General features: G+C 33.1%; 1 protein-coding gene and 2 long non-coding RNA genes across 5 annotated transcripts; 1 reads left to right on the forward strand and 2 right to left on the reverse strand.

The window, feature by feature from the left end:
* Positions 1 to 657: 657 nt before the first annotated feature.
* On the forward strand, positions 658 to 15,165 carry LOC138185990 (RNA-binding protein 12B). 2 transcript variants are annotated; one of them, XM_069125430.1, is made up of 4 exons: positions 658 to 970; positions 1,813 to 2,047; positions 10,982 to 11,145; positions 11,365 to 15,165. In XM_069125430.1, the coding sequence occupies exons 3-4, from the start codon at positions 11,003 to 11,005 to the stop codon at positions 13,877 to 13,879; spliced, it is 2,658 nt and encodes an 885-aa protein (XP_068981531.1). In that variant the 5' UTR covers positions 658 to 970; positions 1,813 to 2,047; positions 10,982 to 11,002; the 3' UTR covers positions 13,880 to 15,165. The 2 variants fall into 2 exon arrangements, with proteins under 2 accessions (XP_068981531.1, XP_068981616.1); XM_069125515.1 differs by having other exon boundaries at positions 658 to 961.
* On the reverse strand, positions 3,050 to 3,900 carry LOC138186153 (uncharacterized). The gene is made up of 2 exons (XR_011174826.1): positions 3,587 to 3,900; positions 3,050 to 3,441 (listed from the first exon to the last, which is right to left on the reverse strand). It is a non-coding gene; the product is annotated as an uncharacterized LOC138186153 (long non-coding RNA).
* Positions 15,159 to 16,902, reverse strand: LOC138186083 (uncharacterized). Of its 2 annotated transcripts, none has more exons than XR_011174804.1 (3): positions 16,829 to 16,902; positions 15,414 to 16,448; positions 15,159 to 15,345 (listed from the first exon to the last, which is right to left on the reverse strand). It is a non-coding gene; the product is annotated as an uncharacterized LOC138186083 (long non-coding RNA). The 2 variants fall into 2 exon arrangements; XR_011174814.1 differs by having other exon boundaries at positions 15,414 to 16,462.
* Positions 16,903 to 19,421: the final 2,519 nt, after the last annotated feature.

Genomic DNA, 19,421 nt, shown 5'->3' on the forward strand with positions numbered 1-19,421 from the left:
TAATCCTCCTTATACTCGATATATTAAAGATATGTTCATAATAAAAATATTTATACTAATCATAATTTATATGTAGTAATATTAAATAGATATTATATAAATATTTTTAGTAATTTATTACGTTAATACGATAACAATTTAATAATTATATGCTAACCATTATAAATTTATAATTTCACTGACGAGTCGGATCAAGAGAGATAAATAACACCATGTGACCAAAGTTTAGGGGAAATAGAATTAGATTTACGGAAGATTGTGAATCCACAAATACAATGGTCACAAAAAGTATTTATAAATACCCTTATTTTTCAATTAAATGTTTTTTCGCAGTTTTTATCTTACATTTCATTTTAACAGTATCAATTTTTTTTAATCATAGAAAAATACTATATACTACCAGAGAGGAAATTTCTAACCTGGTGCTATTAACTGACACGAAATATAATATAATTGAACCTAATTATTTAGTATATAAGTGTAATAAATATAATAACATGAAAGTTGTTTTTAAAACCACTGTATATTTATTGCTAGACCAGAAACTGTCAGCCAGTAGTTTGAAAGTTACGTGGCCAGTAATGTTTACCTTTGCTGACTTAATTCGTTGAACAAAGTATATTTTCATTAAATGAATATCAAAAGCAAGACTATAATTATTAAACTAGATCATTTATTTATAATTGTGGAATTTTTTCTACTGTGAAAATATAAAAAGAAAAGATATGACATTGAAATATACCGAAATTCAAATTTAGTTGTGAAATGTTAGTACTACTGAGTACAACATATCTACGGGGCTTTCACGAGCGATCGCACGGAGAAGGACGGTCATTACAGAATTGGCTGTAGACAGGAAAGTTCGGCGTTGAATGGAGAAGAAAATTCCTTTGTTGTGTTTGAATTTGTTTACGGCGTCTATAATCAGCATTCTCCTTATGAAATTTGCCGTTTCTATACAGTAAGTTCGGTGAGTCAAATATCCTGGTGTGCTTCTCAAAATATTTCGATCAACATTTCCAAGTTGTGAAAATGGCGGATGGGTAACTAATAATGTGAAAAAATTCTCCTTCTTATCTTTGAAGTTCTGCGTTGCTTTCAAAGCTCATCGTGCATGTATTTATTTAATTTTATGCACTTTTTTGTAATTTTTACCTATTATATCATCGTTAAGAACTTTTTTTGCTTTAGATTGTTTTTATCGTGCTTCGGAAAGTACAAGAAACGGAAGCTTATTATCGCTTTGTTGTATCGAGTGTAACAACACTTACGTGGAACACTCAGCGACGATATATTAACTTGGAGAATTGTTCATACGATTTAGATACGTTCAAAAATTTCATTAAATATTATTTATTTAATAAAATCAAACATATATAATAAATATAATAAATACGTTTAAAATGTATGAGATAAAATATCTTCTAGTATTAGTACCGTATTAATTTTGCACAGTTTGATTCGCTAAGATTAGTATTTTTAACTTACGGTAAAGGAAAATAAATTTAAACATCTATTTTGCTCCCTTTATACATATATGTAGATATTGTATTATATTATTATATTAAAAATTATGTAATATTGAACTCTAGTAAGACAAACATGATATATTTCCTGCAAAAATTAATAAATAAATGTAAGAGAAGAATTAGGAACTTCAAAGTTAAGAAACAACACATTAGACGTAATGGTTAAAATAATATTGTTGAAGATTAAATAAAATTAAAATTTAATATTTATTTTATAGTTACAGTTACTGTTTGTTATAAGAGGTTTATAGGTACAGTATGGAAAAAATGATGTATGTTGCAGGATCTTAGGCAACTGAGTGTGTGTTAGGTGACAAGATCAGGTATCAACATCATCATGGACTTTAGTACAATGACATGGTGCAATTGACTCCTTTCCCGCTTCTCCATTTTATTATCCTTCGCTGATGGACTGTTTGCTGCACGGTCATCTTTGTTTTCATCGACTTCTTATCTTTCATCGTACATTTTAACTGAGGGTGAAGAAGGAAGAGATTTCTCAAGTATCTAAAGAGAAGGTAATGCTTCATACAGTAATGTAATAAAATCTAGCTCATAATTGTGGAGGGAAGTGTTGTGATTTTACTACAGGCTCATTTAGTTCTTCATTATCTTGGAACATTCCAAGATGGTTGTTGAGAGTTAAGCACCATTTTGCATTTATAATTCACAAAGAAAATATATTTTCTTTTCATTATACGTTCATGCTATCTAATGAGAAATGGTAAGTAATTAATAAAATAGTAACATTGGGAACAATAAAGTGACCAAATGCAAACTATTACATAGAAATGGAGAACATTTTACATATTTGCATGACTGCCTTTTTTATATGTTCTTCATTTTTTTAAAAGTATTGATCACCACATGCACCCTGATATTATAAACTTACCTTAATAAAATTTAAAAACTGATAATTTTTCTCGAGATATACATATCATGAATTTGAATGGTACTGAATTAAGTACATGAATAAATTCAGTAAAGAGATTTAAAAAGATGATAATCTTTTATAAATACTGTTTCTTATATAAATGTATATCTTTCTGTTAAAAATTAATATAGATAATTATAATGGATTCTGCTCGTGTTGCATAAAATTGAACTCAAAGTATATATTTGCCATCTAAAACATATACATTTTTTTTGATAAACCTTTGTTTCATTATATGCGCTTAAATACCTTGAAAAACTTAAAAATGTAGCAAGTATGATTATTTGATTAATTTATTATACATGAAAGGTAGGTAAGTTTATTCGTACAAATTTATGCATAAATAAAATATCAATATATTTTGCAAAGTTCAAATTAAAGTGCATATTTTATATTCACACAGCTATTATTACTTACAACAAAAATTCTGAAAATGTAGGAAATAATTAAGAGATTTAATAGTTATTTATTTTTACCATATAAGCTAAGTTCTGTTATTTATTATTGCTGCAAAATGAGTAGCAGGAAACGTTCAAATCCAGTTAAGACAAAATGGAAATCGCGCGAAAAGGGCATTTAGATATAGATCGTGACTTTTACATAGTATATTCCACTGAATATAATAAGCTAAGCGGAGCGCAAAAAAAGCCGGAGTGGGATATCTGCTGCATCCGCCTCTTCCCCTGATTCTTTGCTGTGAAGTGCATATCTCTTGCAAGGTCTTTGAAAGCTGGGAGTCATCGCCTTCTCATTGAAGTGCATTTCCGTTGCATGTTCTACGTGGACACGGTGGTCATCGAATTACTCTACAAAAAAAGAATTTTCCTAACACTCTGTTCTTCCTGTCGCATACTTTACGCATTGCACCGGTTTACGAAGTGCAGTTTGTTTCCTTTGGTTTAAGGCACGTATCCATTGAACGAGAAGCGCATCAATAATGACGTAAATTTCTACTCGGCACCGTGGCGTCGCTAAGTTCTAGAAGCATAATTACGATATTAGTTTCTACGAATTTGTAATAAATTAAACATTACGTTAATCGTAAAACAATTATAAAACAGTCTTTTATAAAAAAGAACCAATCTGATTACTCATTTCTAAACGTCAAACGCGTAAAACATACCTACATAACTACCTTAGAACTCAAAACAACGTTCTGGTACTCGTCAAACTTATTATTTATGGTGAGAGTTCTTTATATAACAAATTAAGAAGCAATTGTATTAATTAACTATCACTATCATGATCGTTTCACTACGTCGCAAGAAGTGTTAATTCTGGTGCTGAGCGACGAGGAGAAACGCACGGATCGAACATAAACATGGACGATGGCAATCAATTATTTATTCTGTCTACACTACAGTACACCTTATTACTGACGACGTATAATCAGATCGTGTATACAACACGAGAGTGTTTCGCTACTGATCGCATCGCTGGGTCTTTTATACTTATCGATATATACGTATAATAGTCATGTTAATGCTTTCTTAACCTCGTTTATTAAGCGGATCGAAACTTTGGAATTTTTCATAGGATTCGAAACTTCTTTTGTTTCACAAATACACAAGTATAATTGATCTAGAATGTAATAAACTTAAAATTTAGATGAGTACTTAAATTTTCAATGAACATATTTTTAAGTTAAAAAAGATAAGTATAAGGGAAGTTTCGAATCTTTCATATAAAAATCGATTTCTATATTTCGATTTTATAAGATTTTTCTTATAATACAGAAAATGCAGAGAGGTAAACGACCGAGAGAGTAATCGTTATAGTGATGGCGACAGAGAGAGAGAAACACGTGTGTGCGACGTTTTGGTCGCTGTGAATGCTTGTAAGTTGATGCAGCTACAGTTCAGGTTGATCGCATAAAAACCTGATAAATGGAATCGAGTCCCGTTTGTTTCGTTGGATCCCTTTTTCTTATTTATACCGTATCTTTACGACTTCTCTTTTGTGCTCGAGCTGAATATGCAGCCAGCCTTGAATTACGGCGATTTTGTACCGATACATCGACCTCTCCTATTCCCTTCTCCTGTTTCCGTAAATCTTACTATGAAAAAAAAGATGAAAATTTAGATAAGAAAGCGAATTTATTACAATTTATATTTATAGTTTAAAAACGAAGATGAACTTGCGGTTCAACACGGAAGTATAACTTGGACAAGAAAAATATCAAATTTTAAACTTTATTTTTTATAATATTAAATCTGATATGATCGAAGTACTGTATACTTACATCTTGTACATAGATTTACGTTCAGGGATGTATCTAGTTCTTGTTTCGAGAATATAGAAACAGGCTTTTAAATGATAATGGTCCCTTCAAGGGAGCTACCCTTAACAGAATACAAAATTCACATGTACTTGTTTAACAATAGCTGAACTCATTTCATTCAATTTAACTTTGAGTAGACCACTATTGCGTTATTCATTTTTTCGTTAATATTAACAATATGTCTGCGTTTAAATTTGCCACGCGATGATTCACCAGAAGTGAAGTACATACACCAAACGCAACAAACTCATCGTACATTTTTCAGCGAATGCTTGAACATTTTATCTGAAATTGTGTTCAAAATTTGAAAAGCTTAACGTGTTAAAAAGTTTTCTGAACGGTTATCGAATCTCCAATATGTGCTCGAAGGAGCTGGTCCCTGTTCCTGACGGAAGCTCGACGTATCGCAAAGTTTCACGAAAAAGACAAAAAGAAACTAAAAACGGAGAATGAAACGTTTGAAATGCGCGTTCGTGATTCCTTATGGATTTTCTTTCTCTCACGACATCATGGACGCGTCACCGCTGTTTGGATGGAACCTGAGGTGGATACTTGCCGATTTACTCTCATCGTTGTGTATTAATTTTTCCATTGATCTATGTCGACGACGAAGTTTCACGACAGGCAACGATCTTACTCGAACTACGACATATCGATTGTTGTTTAGGTTTGATCCTGATGGATGCTCGAGTGTCAGAATATTAACTTTCTAATATGACGAAATCGTATTATGACAAAATCGGAATTCTTTATCTCTAGGATCAAGAATTATCATAGAAAATTGCATTGCTTGTATTGGTATGAATTCAAAATTACCTTATAATAAGCAAGTACAATTAAGTTCCATTAAATCTAATGTAACTGAAAACGTGATTAAATTTAAGGCACTCAAGGTAGATGGTTTGAGAGAACGACTTAATTCTGACAAAATCTGCTGCGGAGTTAAGAACCCGATTTACGTGGAATTTCATCTGCAGACTGCTGACTTGATAACGCAGTTTCAAGGATTCGCTAGACTTTCCTACTTGCAACTGGCGCTCTGGAATTCTAGGTATCTTTGTCCTTATGCAAGTGAAATATTCTAAAAATGAAGTCGACGCAGTGTATAGGTCTCCCCATAGATAATTCCACTCTCCTAGGAATCCTGTATCCCATCATTAGAACGTTATTTTATAATATCATAAACTTGCTGAATTTTACAACATACCTTTTTAAAACTTATATTTTAAACTAATCGTGAGTAAAACGTGAAATGCGATACCGATGTAGTCTTAAGGATTGCGTTTAGAAGGTATTCACGCTGCATTATCAAAGTTTGAGTCTACCGAGGATTCTTGTTCTCTATTTTTAGAACGCTGTCTGGTGGATTCCTGAAACGGAAGGCTGCGTTGAATTTGAGGTGACTTCGACATTATAAGTAATAAAATCGATAATCTTTGTTTATAGTTCGACTATAAATTTATGTTAAATATTCATAGTTAAGCATTCCCCTCTTCTTTTTTCTTTTCTTTTCTTTTTCCTTCCCTAACAAAAAAATCATGGTCTCGTAGTTACTTATTATCTGTCAATTTGTTTTTTAACATTTTCACTCCCACTGACACACGCCTTACGTCCTTTCAATTGTTTTAATAATATTGCTGATGGCAATCGTTGAGTTTTTGTTTCGTTACTGTTGTGTCTTCATGCTTAAAAGAAGAACATTTTATCGCAGATGTGTTGTTACTCCTCGCTACTTGACTACTGATTTACCCAATTAATTCTTGATAGCAAAGCTTCTCGATTAAAAAGAGCACTGCTTGTTAAAAAGGGAAATAACATTTCAATAATAGCGGAAATGTTAAACGGTTGTTTACAAATCTTGATTTATATTTAAACACATGGTAGATAGTGGTCACCTAATAACGATAATAATTGTTTCATCGTGGGAGAAGGGTGATTTACGTTTGGTAAATATGAGAGGCCAAACTTCAGGATTGCTACTTTCAGGTCGTGCAGACTATAATCATTTAAGAAGAGGTGAATAATAAGAAACGTCATATCTCATGTGGGCTCTATTACAGATGAACGAGCCTACTCTTGATTTCTAACGGATTGTTATATATTATTCTACAAATTCTATTTCATCTCATTTATGCTTGCAAATAAGATCTCTAATTAATATTTCTTTGTAAATATTTCTATGCATATCTAATATTCCATTATCTCTATTTTAATTAACTTATTCACATTAAAGCTGATTAACTATTTCTACGCTTGCTGTAATAGTAGTAATACTAAAATAATTGGATCTTTTTGAATGACTACGTAATATTTGCAATAGTATACGAATCGATGATCGTTTATTTATCGGTCAATGTTTACGGATTTATGATCGTTACATGAATCATGGGATAGTCAGTGGACGTGGAGTCTGTTAAAACAATAAATGCTTCTGGTACACGTGTGTGGAATTTGCTCTATTCTCCTATGGAACGTCCGGGGTTATATTGCTTCATAAACAACGATCGGCTGGTGGAAAAAAGCGCACGATAGAAAATAGAAATAATTCTGTTACTTCATCGGTGGTCGACGTAATCATTGCGCGAAAAAACACTGTTTGAATTTATTCTCTGTCTTTGGCAGTTCCGTCTTTTTGTATAATCTTCAAAAATAGACTAATATTCATCTCTTTTCCTCTTTCGTTGGATTATTAACTGAAAAATAATTTAATTATTTTACTAATCGTAATTTCGCGAAATAGTTTGTACTTATATCGAGTCATGGAATTAGTTTAACTGTAACTCAATTGGAGAGTAGGGAAAGCAGGAAGACTTTCGAAATCTAACAATTAGGATATCATAAATTATTTTCCATTACATCATTATTTTTAATAAAAATAATGAACATGTAATTTATTCTCCATATGTATACACTTATTCCATGCTATTTATTCTTTCTTATTTCACTAAATAATTATCGCTGCTTTGCAACGCTGGAAATTAAAGAATAACCGTCTTTTTTAAAATTCATTAAAAGAGAGAGAAAACAGGTTAGATAAAATAATGAATATTCTTTTTAATCCAGTTATATAAAAAGTGAAAACATCAGACTATCAATATCTTTGCTAGCTGAAGTATAGAAAAAAACTCTCAAAACGATGATATGAAATTGATAAGAAACTGAAAACAATTTTCCGATTATTTTTTATGGAAAATGAGAGGTTTTAAGCAGGCCTGATCGTCTTCGAACAGCAACGACGTTATAAAACTGTCCCTTACACGTTGTAGGGCAGCGAGAATCCAGAAAGGTCAGAATTGATATTTCAGAATCTTTTATTCATTCGACACAGACTCGTTGGCCGATTATTATTCGTGCTTTTAATCGATTCGTGGAGAAAGACCCTCAGGACTTGTGCTGCATTAGTCGTGATAGCTCGATAACAAAGCATTGCAATAGTACTCATATACTTCTTAATCTGTTAACTGAAAAGGAAAAGATATTTTGAAGATGATACATACTTTATATAGATTTTATCTTAAACTCTATAATTTCTTCTTTATCATATAACTTCTAAATTTTATATTTATCTTAAGTTCCGTATATAAATTATTCTTTGCTTTTTAAAATACATTTAATATACATGAAGTACCTTATATTATACCTATACGTAATAGCATTCTATATTCATACGACTTTAATCGAGTTTTTGAGCTCGTATCTTCTCAGGTTCTTATCAATCTACTTATTTTGACTCATGTAAATTCCGATGTTTAATCAATTTTGCAGCTTGGTTATATCGTGGAAGCTATTACACTACGCTACAATAATACAATTCAACAATCATTAAATCTGAAATATTCAAAAGCCTGTCAGATTTACGAAACCTTTTAAAACCCATATGCGATACATATAGTAGTTTTCATGATATATCGAAAGAGTATATTTATCAGCGTAAACCACTGGTATTCAGTTATTTCATTTACCAATAGAAAACCTAAAAACATTAATTGTTACTTTAACAAATTAGAAAACAAAATTTATAATTTGCATATGGATTTTATTTTATTCTTTATAGAAAATTAAACATTTCTTCATGCAGCTCTGGTCGGGGATTCAGGATCCGAGTCAATTTCTTTATTCTGACACGCGTGACATAATTGTTTGCCTTTTAACTGTTCCATGACTTCAGCGTATGTCTCTTCTCTGCATAATGAAAATCAGCAGTGATCAGCAGTGTTCAAACACCGAGTAACCATTCTGATTAATATCCAATAACATACAGACTCATACATATACAATATAAAGTCTACATCTTCAATAGGAATCGATTCAGGGCACATATTCGTGCTGATAGAAGCTCTCGTTTCTTATTTTTTCCGGCTTTCTGACTGGATTTTAGTTTTCTTATTCGACTTCTCGGATGTGTAAATTTCGATGCCTGGCCAATTTTACGATTTCGTAACGTCGTAACGTATCGTAAAGGTTACTGTACCTGGAATAATCTTACGATCGAGGTCGTGTGCAATTACAACTTCGTGTCGGTGTTAGAAGACTCTCGGTTTCCGGAATGAATTACTTGAAACTGGGACGGCGAACACGCGACTTCGAGACACGTAAGCCCTAAAAATAAGAGGTGCGATAAAACCTACGACGAGAGTGTGCAGTTGATGGAACTTGAATAACGAGATCGTAAATCAGGCAATTAAAACATACTCATTGATGTAGTCAAACACAGAGCCTGACGTATCATATAGTCATAAAAGTCACAAAGACCATTTGCAAATTGGTACTTAAAATGTCACGAATTCGCTAATTAATAGATTGAAATTAAACACGTTTCTGGAAGCTGCTTGTTAGATTGCACATATATAACTTTTTAAACATATTGCTACGAAAAGAATTGCTCAGGACTTCTCCAAATACATATGTAAACTTTAATGTACATTTAAGTTAATCTTAATTGCCATTTCGATGCTACCAAGTATACATATGTATGATGATTCTTGTATAACTGAAATTTTGTTTACTTATGAGCGAAAAAATAATCGTCGATCAGAATTTAACATGCCTGAAGAAACAAAATTGGCATTTAGTATAAATCAGTTATTTGGCGCCATAAAATTCAAACACATTGGTAAGCAGCTACGATAAAAATTAAAAAGTATAACAATAAAATTAATATTTATTATCAGTTTATAATTGATCCGTATCCCAAAATGGTTTTCGTTGCAAAACTTACTATTACAGGAATGAAGAGTTCTTAAACCGATAGTGGATGATTAATTAAGTTTTCTAACTATTTCCCTAATTCCGCCAGGAACAATTGAAACTCGTTAGGAATCGAATTTGTTTCGCCAGATTGGTATAATCAAGAACAAGGTTGAAATCTAGAAACGTAAATACTTAGGATTCTTTGGTAGTTGAACAATAAGATGGAATAGATACGATCGATGTAACCGTCGAGGCTCGTGTACTGCTTGAGAGCTTGCGAGATTGATGATGCTGTCTCCTTATACCTCGAGCAAATCGCGTTTCCCATGTCTGTTATGTCTCCTGGAATTCTTGGAAATAAAATTGGCCATCTCCGCGCGCCTTAACTGAGTGGGGAACCGACATTGTTAGTTTCTCAAGTTTGGTGATTAATGTCTCGTATTTAAATCGAATCACCAAAATTTTCTAGATTTGAAATTGCTTCGTACTTTACTTCCGCTGTCTTTCTAAAATCGATAAATTTTTAATTCCCAATGTAAACATTAATAAAATAATATTAACGGTCGAGGAGAATTAATTTTCCGTATTTGAATGGAATTATGAGATTTGTAGATCTTAAATTATTAATATTATATTTCATATGTTATTTTAACTGTGGTATAAATTTCCATACGGATAAATTTGGCATTTCAAAATATTAATAAAAAACAGGAGAAAGGACAATTAAAAATTAAAGAATTAATATTTTCAAATTTTCGTATCGATAAATTCTTAATTCATTATTGTCAACATCGAAACAATGAAATTGAATAATTAAGAACTATTATAAACGTAGAAATACAGTATTATACCTCGAAACTAATACCACAAGTATTGTACCAACAAATGAACATAAATTTCTACATGTACATAAAGGTAATGACAATACAAAAAATATGAGCAACAAAATATTGTAATGCTTCACTTCCATTCTCCAACTTTCTAATTTCAATGTCCTGTCTATGATTTTCATTTAATTTTAATTTCGGTTTTTCGATTTGGTTACAGATTCCCGAAAAATATTCGAAAATGAGTGTCATAATTAGACTACAAAACTTGGCATGGTCCGCCAACGCTCTGGATATTCGCCAATTCTTCAGAGGCTTGAGCATACCGGAAGGAGGGGTGCACATCGTTGGTGGTGAGCTGGGAGACGCTTTTATTGCTTTCAGGTAAAGAAACAAATGTCTATTAATATTAATCTATTCAGACAAAAAGATAACAGATGCGTTAAATTAACTATACATAACAAAGAAAAGAAAAGAACCATTTACCATTTAAAATTATTTTTAAAAAAATAATAAGAGGATATTTCTCGTTTATACAAATTCAAAAATATGTTCTTCAAAATACATTCGCTTCATACGAATTAAATGCGATGTAACTTGCAGCACCGACGAAGATGCTCGACAGGCGATGATGCATGATGGCGGCAAGATTAAGGAGATGAAGATAAAGCTGCTGCTCAGCTCGCGGACAGAGATGCAAAAAGTGATCGAGGCAGCACGACAACAGACACTGAGTCTGCAGTCCTTCATGCAAACAGCACCAGTCGCTGTCGCACAGGTTGTTCAGAAGCCAGGGTCTCCTGGCGAACGAAGAGAAAAAGAAAAGGACAATGATAGCGAATCCAGCAAGGATCGCAAGGACAGGCGAGACAGGTCGCGATCTAGGGACAGATCTCGTTCCCGTGATCGTGATAGGGATAGAGACAGACGAGACAGAGATAGAGGACGGGATCGTAGACGTCGTGACAGAAGCAGATCGCGAGATAGAGAAAGAGACAGAAGAGATAGGCGCCGTCGTCGTGATAGATCCAGATCTAGAGATCGTACGCGATCTAGGGACAGAGATACTAAGCGTAATTCCACCGGAGAACGTCGGAAGGATGCCAATGATGATGATAATAATGATGTAGTTTGTGTAGGACAGTTTCATAAAGATAAGCCCGTGGCTGGTGCGAAGAAACCATTGGAAAATGGTATTTGGGAGGTTCCACCGCAGACACAGATACAGGCAGCCATGTTGGCGCCTGGAATCTTGGGTGCAGGAGTGGCAGCACTGTCACAAGATGGAGAACAACGCTCTATGACATTTGGTAATTCTGTAATCGGACAACCATCGATGCTTCAGCAAAGCCAGTTTCCTATAAATGGAATAAACGGTGTTGGAAGTTTGATGCAGTCGCATATGCAAAGTCTTAGTCACACTGTAGGTATGGGTCCATTGTCTCAGAACGTAGGTGGATCAAGCCTACCTAGCTTAAGTACAGGAGTGAGTGCATTGAGTAGATCTAAAGAGCCTTGGAACCAAAATGATCAAGGCCGAATGGATTCAATTAGGTTCCCTGGCAGATCAGGCCAGTTTGGAACTGATATGTATGGTTCGAATGGTTCTCTGAACTACAGGCCAGGAATTAGACCAAACAATCCTTTCCTCAGCAAGGTACAAGAATTGGAAGGACGCCGAAATCCACATGCTTTTCAGTCAAACAGCTCTCAATTTAATTTTGACAATGACAGACAAGGAAACCGTAGCTCGACGAACAGCTCCAGGTTCTCCAATGAAAATAAGAGCAGTGGAGGTGGACACTGTGTGGAGGTTCGTAACATGCCGTTAAGTGCCACGTACAATGATGTTCGTCATGCCTTTCAGGGTATTTATATCAGGAAAGACGGATTGAAGTTGATCAACGATAACCACGGGAACCGCGTTGGCATCGCTTATGTTAAGTTCAGCAAGGCCGAGGGTAAGGAGCTTGCTCTAGGCACGACTAGATTCGTCAGAGGGTCAGAAGTGGAGGTATTACATCTTGATGAAAGCATCTTCGACAAAGCAGTAGACTCTTACTCCCCTGAAAAAGAAAGAGACCGTGGAGAAGATGGAATAGAAGATGTTAGATCCTCTGCTTGTATTTTATTAACCGATCTACCGTCCTTCACTAAGGAGATGGATATAGCCAAATTGTTCCACGACTGGAAAATCAATGACCTGTTCATCACTAGTACCAAAGAGTCCGGAAGTGTTCAATGTATGGCCTACGTGCAATTCGCCAGAATAGAGGACGCGAAGGCGTCGGTGAATACGTCCTTGAAAATTGGCAATAAACCCGTGACCGCGACCGCGATCACAGAGGATAAGTTTGCTCAAGCGAAGCGCGACCACGAGCAGAACAGTATGAACCAAACCGCCAGCTCGGATTGTATTATCATGCGAGGTCTCCCGTTCCAGACAATCGACCGTGACATTCTAGACTTCTTCTCTGACATCGGTATCGTGCCCCATCGAATACACATGTTACTCAATCAAAATGGGAAACCTGCTGGCGAATGTTTCTGTGAGTTCGATACAGCAGACGAAGCTCTCAGAGCCACTGCAAAGAATGGTTTGCCTTTCGGGAAAAATGTACCGACCATAGAGCTGGTTCCGCGAGCTAAGATGTTAGAAACCTTAGGAATGGTGGATCCACAGATCATGGAGACGCAACAGCAACACTTTCCACCGTTACAAGAGCAACGACCACGGTTCTCTGGACCTATGAATCATCTACCCCGGTTTGGTAACTCTGGATTTGGACCTAGATGCCCCCCTGGCTTAATGGGTATACCTAGACACATGTTAGGCCGACATCTAGGCTCCATGGATTACGTTGAGGGCTTTGGCAAACCTGGCTGTGTATTATCCTTGGAGAATGTTCCTTTTAAAGCTGATATTAACGAGATTATTGAGTTCTTTGGTGACTTTGATGTAAAAAGGGAGAATGTCATACGTCGGTATAATGAGAGAGGTATGCCTACAGGCGATGCTAGGGTAGCATTCGCGTCACCTAGTGAAGCACAGAGAGCTCTAAGAGAGTTGAAACATTGTAAGATGAGAGATCGTACGATATATATGAAGCTAGCGTGAACAAGTCTTATCGAATGTTTCCAGGTTATGTTCAGTCTCCGGAAAAATCAAAAGGAATCCAAGAGATGTTGATCATAAATTGAGCTTGAAGAAATGAAAAGATAAACAGTATAAAAGATGAGGGATAGATGAACTGATTATATTTGTCAGTTATTAGATTTTTATGGGAACAATAAAGATACATCAAAAACGATCAGAGGGGAGAATATGCTTCGAAAAGACGACAGTTCTTCGTGGATGGTGTATGATATTCGTTTAAAAAGAGTTGAAGATATTTTTCTTTCATTCGTTCTGAAATTTTTATATATGAAAGACTGCATCGTTTTAAGAATATAAATTTGAATCATTCTTATTTCTTATCTCACCTCAGTGGTCGTTCTTTATGTCATTGACATGATTCTAAAGAATGTTAATCTTTAGCGAAAATATAGTTTAATTCTGATTGAACAGAATGATGCGAAGATTTGTAGTCTACAAAACCTCAGCAATTAGAAATAGCATAGGCAATTTTCATTCTCGATTATTTTACGAGAAGATATTCTTTCCTTTTTGTTATTACGATTTAAGTTAATTTGTAACTTATTGACTGTTTAGTTTCTTTCTTATTATATGAAAGTAGGAATAAGATCATCTCGTAACATTTCGAAGAGACCGATGTGTTGTATTCCCATATCCATTAAGACTTAAGGAATGTAAATATAATGTAAGCTATCATTGATTTTAAAATTATCAGATTATGCCCTAACATTTTTCTTAGCACGTAATGTTATTGCCCAGTATACATATTTTCGTTTATCTGATTATTATAGGTTTCCCTAAACAAAGCGCAATAAAGAGTACAATAAAAGACATTCATGCATGTATAGAGCAAACAGAATTTTCATCGTTATCACGAACTTCTCGATGATATTAAAATAAGCGCATTACATAAAAATACAAAAAAAAGTACAAAATTCGAGTATCAAGAGGTCTTGCGTAAAAATAGACATAAAAATTGTCTTCGAATAAAAACATTCATTAAGAAACATCATATTTTCTACAACCAATTGTATATGTATATTTACATGTGTATACTACGTTAAATCAATTTGTATATAGATTATACATAAACATACATTAATACATCATAAATAAATTCATCACAATTCACATAGCTGTAAAATAATATTTATACGGCGAATTTATTGACAAGATATAGGTGTACTTAAATTGTTCAGTTTGCTCTATGTTTTTGTTCGACGTAAGCACTTTAAGACTTCAATAAATTTATATTTACAGCGACATAACGGAGTCAATTTTATATCAATCTCCTTTAACTTTTCTTTTATTTGCTAAGTATAAGCGAACAAATTTATAGGATCTTAAGAAGCACCAAATCAATTCAAATATATGGACCACCTTGTTTAAGAGTTAGTAGCATCTCGTGATTGTAGATTACAGAGTCGTACAAACCATGTAAGCTCGCTCTAAAATGGTGAAATTTAGATTTGAAATTATCAGAAAAAATCTAAAATCAATTCAGAGTTATACTAACTTGAAAGTAAGGGTTGCAAATTGGCAGTAAGTTAATCCAAAGTCGTAGGCGTTATCTAGATTTATTTGAAAAGAGCACTTCGACGCTGCGAATCTTTAATTTGCAGTTTCTTGATGCTAGCTTTGAAATTTTAGAAACCTCAAACTTGCTGATCTAATTTGAGGACCCATATCAATTCTCAGTTTCTTCTACAACTTTGAATTTATTTCACATGACCCCTATGAGCCTATAGTGCTTAACCTTCATGCGAATAACGTCATAATCATCTGTAATCTCTATCACTTTTTTGTTACATACTCTCGCTATTCTATATTTTCTTTATATTCTCGCAATACTCGCTATTTGAAATAATCGTTATTAATTTCATCCTACCATATTTAACATGATTTAATTATATATATTATATTTCATGGTATACTTTACGAATGCATTAATAGTAGCTTTGTAAAGGTTCATCTTAAAAATGTAAAATCTATTATTTAATTGAGTAATTTTGTTATCATTCATCTTTCACACAACTAGTGCAATTGGGTTTCTATCCATTCTATGCAAAAACTTTCACAATCTCGTCGTTAGTGAAAATAAATGTGGTATAACGAGTAAATGGGTGTCGAACTGCTCTTATCAAGCATTAGATTATCGATTTTTAATTGGAAGGACTGGAGAGGATCCCACGTGATTATTTGTGCTAAATGTGCTGTGGCAGATCAGTGCTGCCTAAATATTGAATCACAAGCTATTTCTGTGACTTCTCCCCGTCTAAGCTCGTAACCTAAAGTACATACAAACGTATTTGCGCGCGTTCAGCTCTAGAAGGTTCACCCGCAATGTATGCTATGCATGCGTAGGACACAAAGTTATGCGTGCACTCAGAAAACGTGACAATGTCACTAACGAGTCGCATAATGTTTGATAACAACTATTATTGACTAAGCTTCTTTTCTTGATCAGTCTCTTCTATTTTATTTCTCCAATAGTTACATTAGAGGATAGTGGTAAATATATTTGGTTTCTAAATTCATTCTTTTTTTCCTTCTAAAAATAAATTTCTAGAAGATAAAATAATATAGTTTATTTTACTAATTGATTTTGACTTTGAAATGTTTTTTCACATATATACCTGCTACAGTAGTGTGGCATTATAACTAGACTATGAATGTTAATGTATTTTTGGGAAATTTAAATATCCAACAATACGTAAAATACATATAATAAAGGTACAGAGTATATGCACAGTAGAAGTTGAAATACATATCTATATATATATATATATATATATATGTACATATGTATTTAGTTTTCATTTCCTTAGTTGTATTCATAAAAATACGAACTAGCATAAACATCCACAGGCTAATCATGACAATTATTACAAATTTTTTATTTCAAGAGTTCATAGAGATTTTTGATATTACCTTTCCATACATTATCGATGAGGAGGTTTATCAAAGTATATGTATTTGTTACGTATTTTCATAGTATGTTGAACATTAATTTCTCATGTGTCTAATTGTGGTCATCGTTTTGTTTCTAATTACATGTATTCTAGCAAGATTATTTCCGTGAATAATACTTCTTTCAATAACGTTTATCGGTCGAGTTAGTCGGAATTAAGCATGCTTCAGGATTTTTATCACGTGCACGCTATTGGCTTGTCCTGCAAGAGGTGCGTACGATCTAAAGTACTTAGGTTTACATAACAATGATGTGATGATTCGACGTCAATCACGATCACGATTTTATGGTGTGGCATTGCGGTGTTATATCAGTCGCTTGTAAAGGTCACAAAGGCATTAGGCAAAAAATTTCGAAATACATTTTTAAACCTTTACCAATAATGATAGTTTTACAAGTATAAATATTGTAACTTTATTATAGTATATTTGTAATTTATTTTCTTTTATAATTAGCTACTAATAAAAACAAGTGAGATTTGTTATAACTATTAAAAAATTTATGATATCGACATACTTTTGCAATAGGTAAAATACATACAGGCCATACGTATAGGCCAGATATGTCTGAAGTACCTACTATAATGCAGAAACAAATTTCAGAATACATTAACATTTAATCCATTTGAAAGAACTTACTCATTCTTTCGTTTAAATTGTGTTATTGTTTTTGCCTTAAACTTTTGTTTTAAACTCTATTGGAATTTGTTCAAATTAAATTTTTATTGCGAATATCTCAATCTATGTTTTAAAAATACCAAAGTGACGCTTATGCGCATAATTTCAAGCCACACAGAGAATGAACTGGATATTTATGAGCGTATTCAAAGAGGAATGCAACAGAGTCTGGCTTCAACCTTCGCCATTTATCGAGGCATTTATTGAACCGTTAATGATGGTTTATGGGGTGCGTTTCACGGTAAAGAAGAAATTTCTGTTTCATTTGCCTCTGCCGGTATGAATTTATGCATATTGTTAAATGATATATTTATGTAATGTGCTCGAGGATAGTCGAGCAACTTTACCGAGAATATCATTTGCTGACTCAATCGCGCGTGAAATATTCAGTTGTCATTGTTACATTGGATGCGATTTTTATCTCTTTTTATTAGTAAAAAGATGTGTGTAAACATTCAAATTACTTTTTATAAGTTCGTTTATCTAATGATTATTAATTTTGATTAAGTTTATTTCATTATTTGATATACTGTTTTACATATTATCATTACACAGGATACGACTTTTAATGTGTAAATATTTCAATTACCTTATAGATTACCATGAATGATTATTAATTTCAGCTTATTTTATTTCACTATTTGTTATAGTCATTTACATATATTATTAATATCAATGCATTTTAAATATTGGTGAAAATAGTTGTAATCCTTAACCATGGTATTTTATTTAGAATTTATTGAAAATTCCAGTCTTTTCTCAAACATGTATTAAAGATGTATTTTTTAAACTTGATGTTTCTAATCTTACACTTATCTTCTCTATTTCTAGATTGTCCAGTTAACATACAGATGTGCATTGCTATTTACGTGACTGAGCATATAAGATTCAGCTTTCAAGAGGGAAAGATAGATATTAGATTTAAATAAAGTCCTTAGCAACTTAGACAAACGATCATCTTAATAACAGGGTTCACATATACATACTTATGTATGATATATATACAAGACCGTGAAGAAATCGACGAATTAACCTCATTCTTCAATGACCCACCGAAGAATCTTTTCTTATTTCTCCGATACTGGATGATCCAGCAATATCAATCTACATTGCCAAACGTCCTAATTCACTATGATTACCATTATAATTACATGATCGACAGAGGAAGTGAACCATTAACCTTGTTCGATTTGCTGTGTCTACAGGAAGCCTAAATTTAACGTTTCCGAATTCGTATTGTTCCACACGTGAATTACAACAACTACACTAACATCATCCCACTTTTGAATTGATGTACCATTGTTGTCACTATCACGGATTAACTTGTACTGTTAGAAATCGACCGAGTGTCTCACAATAGAATGTAAACTTTGATTTATTATAATAATGGTAGAGCCCCTTAGTGACGAGAAACGTACATCTGAAGTACTATATTTATTTACTTATAACCAGATTTATTCATTTGTTATCTCTTGTATTAACCCTTTCGTCAGTATTATTTAAATTCTTATGAAAAAGTAGAATTTTAAATACAAATATGTATACAGTAGCGAACATATAAATAGGGTCAAATTTATATCAAAATTTTCAACGTAATTTAGTTAGTAATTTTAGTTAGTACATAATTATTTATTTAGTAATTATTGAATTTACTAATAAATATTTTCCTACTAGGTATAATAAGTTCTTCACTATATGTTCATTAAACGTAAATGGGAGTGGTGCAGTAAAGTAACATTTGAGTCAAACTTCAGTTTAATTTCAATTTTAATCAAATCTTTTATTTTCTACTTTCATCAGAAAGGTGGATTATGCATTTTCATATTACCCATACATTTTAATTAGTGAGAAAAATAATTCTCACCGTCTACGAAAG

The sequence above is a fragment of the Bombus flavifrons genome, chromosome 1 (genome assembly GCF_040668555.2).
Source record: "Bombus flavifrons isolate JBK064 chromosome 1, iyBomFlav1_principal, whole genome shotgun sequence".
Classification (NCBI taxonomy): Eukaryota; Metazoa; Arthropoda; class Insecta; order Hymenoptera; family Apidae; genus Bombus; species Bombus flavifrons.